Source organism: Hetaerina americana, unplaced genomic scaffold (assembly GCF_022747635.1).
Source record: "Hetaerina americana unplaced genomic scaffold, ioHetAmer1.1.p SCAF_1, whole genome shotgun sequence".
Lineage (NCBI taxonomy): Eukaryota > Metazoa > Arthropoda > Insecta > Odonata > Calopterygidae > Hetaerina > Hetaerina americana.
Genome location: NW_027286069.1, coordinates 32,579,540 through 32,593,402, shown reverse-complemented (window position 1 = coordinate 32,593,402; position 13,863 = coordinate 32,579,540). Strand labels below are relative to the sequence as shown.

The 13,863-nt window shown below is 36.0% G+C and overlaps 1 protein-coding gene across 3 annotated transcripts in view; it reads left to right on the top strand.

Moving 5' to 3' along the window:
• The first annotated feature begins 8,921 nt into the window (after positions 1-8,921).
• LOC139690440 (death-associated inhibitor of apoptosis 1-like) overlaps positions 8,922-13,863 on the top strand; it is a 22,711-nt gene continuing 17,769 nt past the window's right edge. For all 3 annotated transcript variants that reach the window (XR_011701477.1, XM_071587906.1, XM_071587895.1), the window contains exons 1-4: positions 8,922-9,017; positions 10,470-11,028; positions 11,334-11,550; positions 12,611-12,853. Coding sequence is in view for 2 of the 3 variants with exons in the window: in XM_071587906.1 (XP_071444007.1) it covers positions 10,546-11,028; positions 11,334-11,550; positions 12,611-12,853 (943 nt within the window). In the remaining variant the exon portion in view is untranslated. The remainder of the gene's footprint in view (positions 9,018-10,469; positions 11,029-11,333; positions 11,551-12,610; positions 12,854-13,863) is intronic.

Here is a 13,863-nt window from a genome sequence, read left to right as displayed (position 1 = left end):
AATGTATTTCTAACGTTTTATGAAATTTTTTTCCCTTTGAAATGTCTTTCCTGCTACAAAAGCTAAGGAAAAGTCTGCAACCTCTCTGACTTTATCCATTATTTTAAAATGAACTTCTTTGAATCTCCTTGTCATAATTTTTTATAAGTGCATGTTTATATAACATTTAATTAGCTCAATTTTCTCTTTTTTTGGTGAACTTTGTTCAACCAGTAGATTTTTAATACTAAACCCATGCATTTATCCATACAGTGCCAAAGATATTGTCGACATTAAGGCTTCCAGAATATGTTGCGACTATTATGCATTGCATTTTTAATAATTACACTACTTATTTAATTATGAATTGCTGAAAAATGGGGTTGATATTCCTAATGAATATATTGTAATAAAATTTTGGTGCTACCCTATTTTTATGTTTACTTATACAAGTAAAGCAATAATCTTACTTCATTGAAAAACATTTACTTTATAAATGAATGAAGAGAAATGATAAAGGAGATTTTAATGTATTCTCAAAACATAAAAAGCATGCAAATGGCATGACATTCAGGAGAATCACACATTACAGTAATATTGGTGCCTTAGTCACAAAGTGTGTCGGGGACCAGCTTTACTGTGTTAATCCCTACCATATTGATTGTAGCATAAATATTGTGAATTACATGGATTAGCGTAATTTTCTCCAGTCTATCCATTTGGATCTACAAATAGGTACAAATTTATTGTTGATATATATTATGCAACTAGCTAATCCCTTCCCATGTATTATTATATTTACAAAAGTATCTTGACATGGCATAGGGGCTTTTTTTCTGATGACCCCTAGAGCTGTGCTGGTGAGGCAATAATAATTACTCCTAGTAGGGTTACCCATTCTAGACAGGTCAAAGGGTAGTAGACAACCAATTGGTAGTTCTTGCAGTATCTGTTTCAAGCAGTGATTTTGCTGCAAAGGCATCAGATGCCTTTGCAGCTAATTGCAGAAATTGACCAGAGTGTGGCCAATGAAGTGATGGTGTTACATTAAAAACACTATTCAGGAAGGCAATGGAAAACCACCTTTATTGGGTATATATCCTTGGAAATGATGGACGAAAACATGAAAATGGGTCCTGGCAACTATGGGACTTGGCTGTGGGTCGGGCCTGGCAGTAGGGGAGGCAAAGCTTCTGTGATCATTTGAAATCCTTGCAAAGTGGAATCAACAGAAGTACCGAAAAAAAGATACAGAAGAGGATTGAACCACTTGGAATAGGGACTTGAAATGTTGGAACGATATTGAGGATAGGGAAATTAGAAAGATGGAGAGAGGAAATCTAGATATTAGGGCTTTGTGAAGTAAGAGAAAAGGATAACTGAGGTTACTGGTGCAATAGTTAGAGAGTAATATACAGGTACACCTGTACAGCAGAGGGGTGGCAATAGTTTTGAAGTAAAAGGTCAGCAGAAGCATAGTAAACATACAGCTAGTGAGAAAGAATATTAAAAGTAAAAGCTGAACCAAGTAATAGTTCATTATAATTGTTTCATTGAACTGTTTTACCCATCATTTCTAATGAGAATTGGAAGTGTTAATTCTGTGTTGGAAATAAATTGTGCTATTATTGTGATTAATTTTCCTGACTTTGATAATAAATATTATCCAACATAAATGATAATAAAGGTAATGGTACTTATTTCAAATAGAAGTTTTCACAGTTTTAATGATTATATATGATAGCTTATGTGTGTGGCAGCATCAAAACAATTTTTGTTCTTATTAATGGAACTAATTTAGTATATAGCTTTCAAAATTAGTTCTGAGTACCATATAGAATTCCAAAGAAACTGCGGGAGATGCCGCAACAGTAAATTTTAATGGAGTCATCCGCTAATGTGCATTTCAATGCAACAATTTCGGTGTAAAAATCATTTGCGAATGGTTTTTAAACTGAAATTGTTGCATTGAAATACCATCTAGAAATTTAGAATCCAGCAAAATAAGTAAAGCAGTGTTAATTTTGCTAGTTATTGCTAGGGAAGGTGATTGAAAGCTAAGGTCATTTTGATTCAGGAGGAGCAGAATATTCAGGGAATTGAGGAAATGGCAGAGAGAAACCTGATATTAGATATTGGCCAACAAGAGTAGGCCAATTCTAATATCAGGTTTCTCCATGGTTTCTCAGGTTAATGAAAGGTACCAAGGATCCATAGTTTAATATCAGCTTGAAATTGTAACTCCACTTGGGATGCTCCCCACGAAGTACCCCAAGTAGGGATTGGATACCACTGAAAATTTCTGAGAAGAGAGTACATTGGAAGCTGCACTATCCTGATCCCCCCCAGACATTTTGTTGTCATCAGAAATACCATGGTAGAACCACTCTTAATACCGCATCAGCAGTTCTCTTTCAAATTGTTTTCTGTAGTTTTTTTGAGGTCCTCTGCATTTGATTCTCTCCCATGGTCTAGAATCTATTCATCATCCTCCACCCATAGAGATAGACCAAGTTCCCAAAGGCCAACTTCATAATCATTCCTGTGCCATCTTGTCTGCAGTCCACGATACACTAACATCACTTTAACAGTTTGATGCTCAGTCAGGAAATAATATTTTTCTCCAAAAATTCGGGTAAAAAGATGAATATTTTGAAAGATTTAGGAGTTAGTTTTGTGAATAAGGCATATGGTCCATGCATTTTCAGTGAAAATTGTGTTCCTTTTCATTTTGAGAGGCTATGTGCTTACAGTAGCTCATTATGTATGTATGCCCCAGCAAATGTTAAAATTACTTATACCATTGGCAAGAAAAGGGTTAAAGGATGATCCATTACATTGAAAGAATAATATTCCAAATACTGGGGGAGGGGGGGTTGGAAACATGGAAAAAGTTCATTGGGAAAATACTGGGAATAGTAATTCATAAAATCAAGGGTCACACTCTACAAGAAGGCCAAATATGATATTACATTACAGCTTAGGAAAGCAATGCACAAACATGTGTACCTTGCACTAATTGTTTTCCTAAAATGTCAATTGAAAATCTGGTGCTGTTCTCACACAGGTTCTATCAACATCTTAAACATTTGAAGTTTTGTCAACTCAGCAAACATGAAACTATTTGGAATATACATTTGCACTTCACCCATGGGTTTAACTCATGGCTGCTATCCCTATCATAGGAAGGGCATATTTCTCTCACTTTTCTAATGCCTACCAATGTAACTTCTTATTTCCCCGCAATACTTGGCATCAAGGGCTTCCTCCATCCCCATACCTTTGGATAGTTGACCAATGAGGCATGTGTAGGCCCCACAATTATACGATCCCATTGCTTCATCACATTACATTTTTTACATGCCTTTTCTCTTTAGATTGAATCATTTTCAAATGTTCTTTCAAGGCTTTACCCGTTCCCTGATGTAATGGATCAGTAGCTGCTGGAGAATTCTTCTTAATTTCGCAAAAAGACACCAGTGGTTCCTATCTTTATCCTAGGGTGTTGATACCTTCTTCCCTTTGAATGTTCAATGTTGCTATTAACTTCGTATTGATGAAGCTTTGTGAAAAAAATGTTACCATTCCCATGTACAAATACGGCTATGGGGACATGTGCAGAAAGAGCTTAATAAAGAAAAAATTGAGGAAGCAAGTGAAATGGATGAATTCGCCAGAATTAAAAACGAAGGATGAATCATTAAAAAAGGAAGTAACTTAGCATTGATGATTAATGCAATCCTTGATTCACTATCCCAGTAGGGTGGGGTAGTCAACACCTTAGTAGCAATCCTTCTCCTATTGCGACATTGACGCACGCAAACAGGTAACCCATTTCCTTCGACAATTCCATGAAATCCCACTCTTAAGGTATTGCAAGCTTTCATATCCACTAATACTTCCTGCGAGTAATGGATGGCAAATTAGTCTCTTACCTATCTAAGACCCTTCTATCTTCAAGGATCACTCCTTCATGAATCTTGTTTTTTAAATACTCTTAATGCATTTCGTATTTTTTTTCCTTCGGTAGTTGAGGCTAATATAATAACATTTTCGGGGAAATTTATACCTTGATTAAAACATCATGCTTGATGTATATTTCTTGTGCGAGCATTGGTATGCACATAGCATTATTTCACGACTTATTTTTCTCCATTAGGAAAATAGCAAGCGGTCGAGAGATAAAATGTAGATTAAAGTTCAGCTTGTCTGGTACTCCGTTGTGATATTTCTCCACAAAATACATGTACCTGTCTAAATTGGCATACATTGTCTTTATTATTTCCTCTCTGGGCTACCTAATTTTTCGCGGTAAAGGGAGTTGTGCCAATTACACTGGGACGTGATGGGGGACTCAATAACAGAGGCAATTAATATGAGAAACATCTGCAGAGACGTATTTAACAAAACTTGTAGGGGAAATAAAGAGCTAAATGTGAAGGTGTATACTTCTCAACTGTTAATGCCAATTCTTTAATACGTGGGGAATTTCCGGGATATATCAAGGGAGTTTCCAAAGTCGCAATTGAACGAGGTACTTGCGCGACATTTCGTTTTTAGCAGACAATAAGGTCACATGGTCGTTTGATAAGTTGTTCGGAATATCCGGTACGACGTCAATCATCACTTCCAAGAAACTAATCACATAATCACTTCGGCCAAGACACTTGAATTAAAATACGTAAGCCATCTAGGAGAAGACTTGAATCATGCGAGCGATTGCCGCGCCAAGTGTAGTACGCTTAAAACTATCACCTCCCCTCCTGTTGGTCGGACCTGTAGGGATGGTATCCATCCCCCTTCACCACGCACGGATCCTCTCGTCCCTTGCTATGCGTGTTGCATGTGCTAGTATTAGGGTATGCGTGGAATGGAAAAGATAGAAAATTAATTTGTTGGTGCATTGTTAAAGGTAATATTTTATTTTTTTCATTTATACCACCCGATCTGAACCTTCGTACATGAGCATTTAAATGTTCAAACCCTTCCCCAAAAATTAGTACACCTGATGGTAAGTTCCTTTAAGTATGAATTTCGTCATTGTTAGTGGATTCATCCCATTTCTTCTCCTGTAACACTCAAATGTCTCTTTAATTTTCTATTATACTCCCTTACATAAATTCTGTTATTGTCTCCATTACATGGATGGAAATCCCTTCCAATGAGCCGCTGCCTGGCCCATCTGGATTTCAAACACCTGTCATCTTTATCAACCCTGGGTAAGATTCAACATCAGATTTCCTCTTTCTTTCACTCATTAATACTATATAAAATCGAAGCCACATAATGATGATGTAGATTATTGTTAGAATTACACCTCAAAACAATATGTTATGTTGCTTGTACATTTAGTTACTTTGTTGACTAATAAATCTATTTGGCATTCCTTTTACCATTTAAATAAATTCCCAAGAGATGCATGATGGTATGAACTGTTTGGTGATCTACTCACCAACCTCTACCAAACCACAAATATTTGGTTTCGTGAAGGTTAATGAGAAAAGTATAATTCTACTTAGAAAAGAAGGTTAATTAATCACTGCTGATTATCATTATAAAAATAATTGTCACAGATTTCCATCAGTTAGTAAATAAAAAGTTCTATGCAAATTACTCATTGCGGCCATTCATCAGATAATGTAAATATACCAGTCCAGTAAGTGTCACCAGACCATATTTTTAAAGTTATTACTCTTCATTTTCATTTTTATAAATATAGAATAGAGACAAATCTATTTAAAAATTCTGCTTTCACATTTCCCTTTCATCCATCATTCCAGTCCATGGAATGTCGGAGGAATTGTTACCTTATATTAATGACTTTTTCACACACATGCTGTGACATGCATCTTGCTGAATGAGTACTGTAGAGTTAAAAGTGCAGCTGGCAGGATGCTCGGTATGAAGATAGCCAAATCAGAAGGGTAGTATACTACTAGAATACTAATAGAATACTATATTGCTTGGACTAGTCATAATATCTCTAGGGATTGGTGTAGTTGGGTTTAATATGAGTCGTGCAGGTAAAAATGTGTGAAAACTTTGTCAACATCAATGAGTTGTAAGGTGGAGCAGACACAAATGCTTGAAATGATATAGTTACTGTAAAGAATATTAAATATTTATACTGTAGCTTTCAGTACTTGCATGATTGATAAAAAGTAGTTGACTACCTATGAAAGACACAAACTTTCACAGCAAAATATGCAGCAATGGTTATCCTCACAAGGCCTCTCTGTGTAGTAGAAATATGAGCAGTTTTTGCCGATGAATAATTATGCAATAACTATCATATTGGAAGCCAATGAAACCATTATTTTCAAGAGTATCAATCTCACTGGAAAAGCTCTCAATAGTTCTGAGATATTTTATTGTAATGGCAAATAGCTGAATCATTATTTTACTGTTTTATAAACTTAGAGGCTGTTAATCAGTGGAAACGTTTCTTTTTCTGAGTTAAAAATGCTAGATTATAACTTAAATGGGTTGTATATTTTTTTTGGGAAAAGTTTTGGGAATATGTATTTATTTCAGTACATCCCTTGAGCGCCAAGTCACATTTTTGCTAGCAACTTTTCCCTAATTTGAAGGCTCCCTGGTAAGTGGATTCCAGAAGGTCATTAAGGGTAAGCTTCGTTGGGTACTTAAGCTCCCATGATGGTGTCCTTTGAGGGAGGATTTCACTCTTAGGAATAGGAAAAAGTCTGCTGGTGCCAAGTTGGGACTGTATGTATGGAGGTTTAGGAATCGTCGTAAGCCGTTACATAAGATCTTTGCCAGCAGACACTTGACTCTGCTCTTGGTCATCTCTTTGGGACAAGATTAGTGCGGATCTGTCGCATTCCAAATTCGATGCAAATACAATTTGCGATCATGAGCACACTTAACCAACAGTCTGAATTCAGCACTGCACACATGTCAGGAAAAAATTGATACCAATACTTTGTATACAAACCTTTTAGACTGCTAAACTTTACTGTGATCAATGAAGTAAGTACATTTATTGGTATCATTTTGTCTCTGTTATGTTTAAGTTGGAAGCAAAATTTTCAAGTCAGGTGTTTGTCATTAGAGTGGGACATGCTTTGGCAAGCCAACAATTGGTCATTGGTTTCAATGCTGACTACATACATCGTTCTCCACTTACCATATTACTTTTTTATTTCACTCTGTTTTTTTATTATTATTTAAGCACATTCTACATAAGTCAATGTGGACTATGAATAAAATCTTCTAATGTCCTTTCTTCTAGAGTCTAATTGACCTTGGAAATGGAGACTGCCTTTGCAATAGAGAGCCCTTATTAGATAAGGAATATACTGTCTGCATTGTAAACAATAAAACTTGAATGAAAGTTTTATTTCATTACTTCTTTGTGTCCTGAATACATTATCTCATTTCAGAGTACAGGGAAAGGAAGGTGTCTTGCTTCAAATTAGCATGATGAATGCAGCAGCTCTATAGCTAAGCATCTTTATGGAACTACCGAGCGTTTGCAGAGGAAGGTTTGCCAGTCCAAAAAAAACTATGAAAGTTTAAAAGTGTAGTTTTTTAAGAGGCTTTGGGGTGCAAACATGGCATATGATATATGCTCTGGAGACTTCGTTGTTGGTCTTCAATTGACTCTTTCATCATTTCAGGGTCAAGTTGGGGAAGCTTTCAAGAAAACAAAGGTCGCAGATCCTTATTAGATGTGAAGGTTTGGTATCCATCTCTCTTAAAAAGAAGTAGATGAGCCCTTGAATCCTTATCAAAATTTTTTGCACTTCCCTCTCAAAGAATATTTCTAAGATTGTTATCTCACTTTTACTTCTTGATTGGGTTTAATTATGACATTTTTGATTACTTTTTTGTCATAGGGAGGAAGAAAGTGGCAAATATAGATCACCATTTCATCTTAATGTTTGATGAAATATGCTTGTCTCCTCAATTAATTTTTCTGGAGCATCTCAATTTTATTGAAGTTTGTGGTAAATCATGGTTGGAGCTTAGATGAAATTTAAATTCAAATGTTTTAATAACTCAATGACCCGTTGCTCATATAAACATGGCAGAATAATTAGTAGTTGTTGAAAAAGATTTCAGCAACTGTCTTGATGTCTTGCATTAGACATGATTCTAACTACCCATTACCCAGAAGTTTGAAAACCCATGCTGAATTAGGAGAATTCCCCCAATGATACAATGCCATATTTTAATCTGCTGTATAAGTAAGCACAGTATAAAGTAATGACTGTGTCCCTATTAGTTAGGGTAATCATTTGTCTAATAAAATAACTGACATTGGCTATTGATGGGGCAAGAGAATCAAAATTAGTGTCCCAAATTAATGATCCAGTGAAATAAATGCCAAGGAACTTTGTGCCAGAGGTACATCTTAAGCTGCGATTGACAAATTGCAAGTATAACATTAGATAAACTTCCTATAGAGGAAGAACATCATACTACACTTCTAGATCTTTGGCTTGGTTCTAATTTATCATGGGAAGAAAATACAACAAAACTAATGAGAAAATTAAGCTCACTTTGCTATGCAGAGTGTGTTTTGGATGTTCTTCAGGCTGCCTATAATGGGTAAATCCACCTTTGGAATTCCATTTTGGAGATCCTTGCGTTACATGAAAAAATATTTTAGATTCGGAAAAGAATTTTAAAAAATAAAGCAGGTCCAATTAAGAATTCTCACTAAATCAATACATACAGAGCTCAACTTTCCCAGCACTATGCATTTATATGATAGAAACTGACTTTCATGCACAACAACTGTAATTCCTTTGGAAAAAGAATTCCATAATTACAATGCAAGATCAAATGAACTCAGCATGAGGAGGGGGGGATGGAAAATGGCCGTTAACTTTTGGTGTACTACACTTAGTCGCCCCAATCGCTCACGTGATCTATATGACGTCTGCTATGCTCATTTCGTTTTAGAACGAGTGTAGCGTCTAATCTGTGAGTCTGTTTGACGTGACGTGATGTTTGGATAAAAGTACGTGTACATACGCAGTTGGGCTTGCGACCGTGATTTTTACTTAAAGGTTCGTATTTTATTAACAAAAGTGAATATATTTGGTATGTAAGTGCGCTGTGCAATAGCAGGCATCGATTGAGATGCGAGAAAGCACTCTTATTAGTGATTTTAATTTTTGTATATAAACGAGCCAGATGTACGTTACCATAAATCCATTAACTTGGGTCATTGGCATCTATTGCAATTATGTTGACAGCAGGGCCATTTGTGTAGTAATAATGGGAATTGTCTTGTTTGTGTTGGATTTCACAAATGTCCTACAGCATATCAAAAGGAAAACTTACGGAGCTATCCTCGGTTGTCAATGGAATTCAACATGTCCGACTTAGTTGATGGAAATGATATCAATATGAAATTTAGATTATCAGTAAAATATGTTGACCTGTATAGAGAGGTTGAATTGTTATTGCCAGTTTTAGCGATTATCTTATCACGATGGAATCCATTGTGTTCTATTTCGTTAGCGGTTCAATTTATTCTGTCATTGTATGCTATTTATGTGGCAGACGGAGGTGGGTGGGTGCTTCTAGTGTAAGTTAACTTGTTCTTATTAATTGATATTCATTTGAGCAATAGCATTTATTTTGGCAAAACATAACATTTTACGATTATGAAGATACAGTGGTCTATGGTGGTAATCTATTTTGAACAGAAATTAAGTGGAATAAGTAAAACTTCTTGTGATTGCTAATGATAATGACGATGCTCTTAAACAGATGTTAGTAGAGAATTGACTTTCGCTGGATGCCAGATCGATGCGTAATTAATTACATTGTTGCATTCTGGATATTTTTATCACTTGCTTGGCGTAACAGGACACCCGCTTTGATACTTTTTTGACGCTCTTTTTTGTGAATACAATACTTACTGCGAGTCAGGTCGTCATATCAATCTTCAATTTGATGTTTTGTTGAAATAATGTATGCATCCTAATTGGAATTATTCATTGCAGCCTAAATTAAGAACTGACTTCATCATGCAAGTTGTTATCTCAACGCAGACTTCGCCTAAAATACAGTAAACTAGAGTCGTATACTAGAGAAATTTTATCCGAATTGCTTTTTCCGAATGCTAAAAACTAACTCGGTTTTAGTCAATGAATTTCAGTTGTCATGGCTAAATATAACACTTCACACCTTAAGAAATTGTAATGACCTGGACAGGCTGTATCATTTAAAAGTTTTTATGGGGTGCAGTCATTTATAAGGTGTTCTCAAGGCTGTACAATAAACCTCTAAGGCCTTCCAAGACAACTGCCAAACTGGTCATTAGTTTATATAAGTACCATGTGCGATTATGAGTATGTTATACTTCAACGTAAAAAACATTTTTCCGAGCTTTAATTTGTCTGAAAATTATTTGTTTGATTTGTGGCCCAGTGTTTCTGATAACTAATGGAAAATCTTACATTGATATCATTGTATTTAGCACATTAATGTTATTCCTTTTCATCTTTTAGACACAACCCAGGACGATTATAGGACGGGGGGGTTAGGGTAAACCACTTCAACACACCCCTTATTTCTTGAGTTCCAATGCCTCCAGGCAAATCAAGATTTCCTACGCAGTTTCCCGATCTCGGCAATGATTGTACACCCAAGTATAATGAAGAAAATGCCAAAATTTCACAACATACAGTGCCTTTGCCGAGGAAGCACAATGCATCAAAAGAATCGTCTTTTTCTGATGGGTCAAATAGGAGGGTAGACAGTTGGTTAGTTCAAGATGAATGGGATAATGGAAGCAGTGGAACTCAAGAAATTGGGGTGGGCCAAGGAAGTGGTTCAGGCAACCAGGATGGCTTCACGGGTGCATCAAGAAGGGGAGGAGGTCGTGACAATTCAAGCAGTGTTGCTCCTAGAGTGGCATTTGGCGAAGACCAAATGAAGAGAGAGGAGGAACGAATCAAAACTTTTCAAAACTGGCCTCTTGACTTTTTAACTCCAAAAGCTATGGCTGCTGCGGGGTTTTACCATGTCAGAGATGATATGGTGCGATGTGCCTTTTGTAAAATTGAGGTATGTTAAATAGATACTATAGTTAAGCTGCTTATATCAAGGTGTGTAAAACCTGAAACCATCCTCATTCCTTTTAACAGTGGAAAGATACATTGTATTCTTCATTTAATTAAAATGAATTTCCACAAGGTTGATCCTGGAACAATTGAATATAGATATGCCTATTTGATGTCATATTAATTATTCACAATACTTGTCTTTTTGATGTCACGTATTTCATGTTAACTCCTCTATGCTAACCTGCATCAGGAGGAAGAACTTATGACTCACCTGACATGATGTCTAATTTGATTCTCGTTTATCAGATTGTGAGATGGGAAAGAGGAGACGTCCCTATGAATGAACATAAGCGGTGGTCTGTCCGTTGTCCATTTGTTCGAGGAGTGCAATGTGGTAATGTTCCCATTGTCGAAAGCGGTAGCAGTTTTGGAGATCATGGAAGTTTCACTGAAGATCAATTTTTGTCTTATGATACATGTGGAATACGTGAAGAAATGAGGCCATTTTCCTTCTGTGATAATGGTAATATTTTTGGCTAATATTTAAATATATTGATTATGTAGTCTGCTGTTATTATTTTGGAGCTGTTTAAATGATGATTCAGCAGCCACTTTCTGCGACATACCCATCACTCTCCTTCAAGACTAGTTTAACTGATCCATTCTGCATTTATTAAGATACTATTAAATTTGGTTGTAGGTAAATTTTAATTATGGTTGTTAGTTTGGGATGACTTTTTCTATTTTCAGTGCATTAAAACCATGTGATTTGGTGCCTTCTGCCTAGTATCTATCGCAATTCCTTTGTAATTAATGCATGAAAGTCAATGAATACTATGTTCTTCAGTGGAAATGGGAGATGAGTGGCAAAGAGCTCAATCCTATTTTTTTAGTACTTAAAATGAAAAATGACAATTTTTATCTGGATGATTCGGTCTTTCTTTTCCTGTGGAACACAATTTTTAATGTTAATTAAGAAACCTTCATCCACTTCGTGTTAACTTGGGTTGTTTTAATGACTAAATAAATATGAACAATTTGAAGTTATCATTGCTATAATAAGTCTAAGCTATCTATGGCTATTTAAACTTACAAGATTTGGTTTTCTTGAAGAACGTATCAATTAATGTTTTCTGCTTTTTCAGAGAAACTAGTCCTCTTCATCAGTATCATGAAGGCATTCAAAAGATATTCATTTTTTGTTGGAATATATCATCTTGAAAATTTCTCGAACATTTTTTCAACTTTTTTTCTCATGCATTCCCTAATTTTAACAAGTATTTTCTATCCTGTATGGCAATTGTGTTAACCAAAGTGTGACTTTTGCTGTCAAGAATAGTTGGTATTGGGAGGTTGAAAATGAGCTGGTGTGCATCAAATGAGATCATTATATTATCTGGGGGGATGTATGCATGTACATGTTTAATGAATTTCATGAGACTCTTGTTGTTTTTAACTTTGTGGCTCATTTGGAACCAGGAGATCACGATCAAATAAGTAGTTGTTTGATGATTTTTTAGATGGGAGACTACATCACTGTGGTCATTCATATTATTATACTTTTCTCACATTATTAATTTTAGAAAATACCTCAGCATGTGCTGCCCAGGGATGTTTGTCACCAATTGTGAAAGCTAGACATCCTGATGATAAGGAAGTGCAAAGTCTGGTGCTACCATTGGAAAAGCTTGGTGTGAGATGTGTACAGGATCCAGTTCATCCAGAATATTGTGCTGAAGCCGCTCGCCTTTCCTCTTATTCTCTCTGGCCCATGGCCATGAAACAGAGGCCAAATGATCTGGCTGAAGCTGGCTTCTATTATACTGGTAAATATATTTAGATGTTGTTTGCACATAACGCTCTGTGAAAACAAGCAGTATGATAGTGGTTGACTAGTTGATAAATTCATGGCTGGTAATGGTGGATTTTGTGAGACCCCGCATCATTGCTGGGAATTTTTTAGCCGAAGTTTCCACATTCACAGCAGGCTACATCAGGAGGGACAATCACCGTGCATTATATCTGATGATGTAGCCTGCAATTAAAGTGATTACTAGGACCAAGCTTCCCTAATGGTAATGCAGCAGCTAACTGAAGACAGCGATAAGTCAGGTGCACTCTGAAAACCTACTACTAGTTTGAATCTATAATTTTAACCTTGCAGTTGATTTTTTTTTAGGTCACCTCAGCTAGCATTTAGTGAATTTTGTTTGGAAAATTCTGTTGAGTGTGTTGCCTAAATAGAGTAAGCATATTTACAGAAAACCATAAGTTATACAATTTTCCCCTCAATCAGAAACACAAATTATGCTAGTTTATTTCAACTACAGATTTATGGCTCTCACATCTGAGAATTTTCGTTCCTTGGGTGACATGCCTGTATATTCCATTAATGTGTTTCAAATGCCTTTAAATCAGAACTACTGGGTGTGGTGGGTGCAGCTAGAAAAAATTCAATTTGAAATTCCTGCTATTTTATACATGTAGAGGTGGCCATTGGCACCCAAATAAGCTTGATGTATGTACTAAAGTCAATACTTCAAAATGATTCCAATACTGAGAATAAGTGCTGAGTATAACCGAAGAGCCACAATTATTTAAAGTATGAGCTGGTCACTCAGCAGCAGAAATTATTCAAGTCTTGGGGTACCTGAGATCAACAGTATATGATGTCGTTGCAAGTATAATGAGTCAGAAAAGTCCAACAGTGGTTTTGTAACACCAGTGTGGGAAACTCACTCAAAGTAGTGCGTTGTCAGGATGCCCAATGTTATCTAATGAACTTAGGAACTCATTTTTGAAGGTCCAGGGCAATCTACATGAATATTGTCGTCTG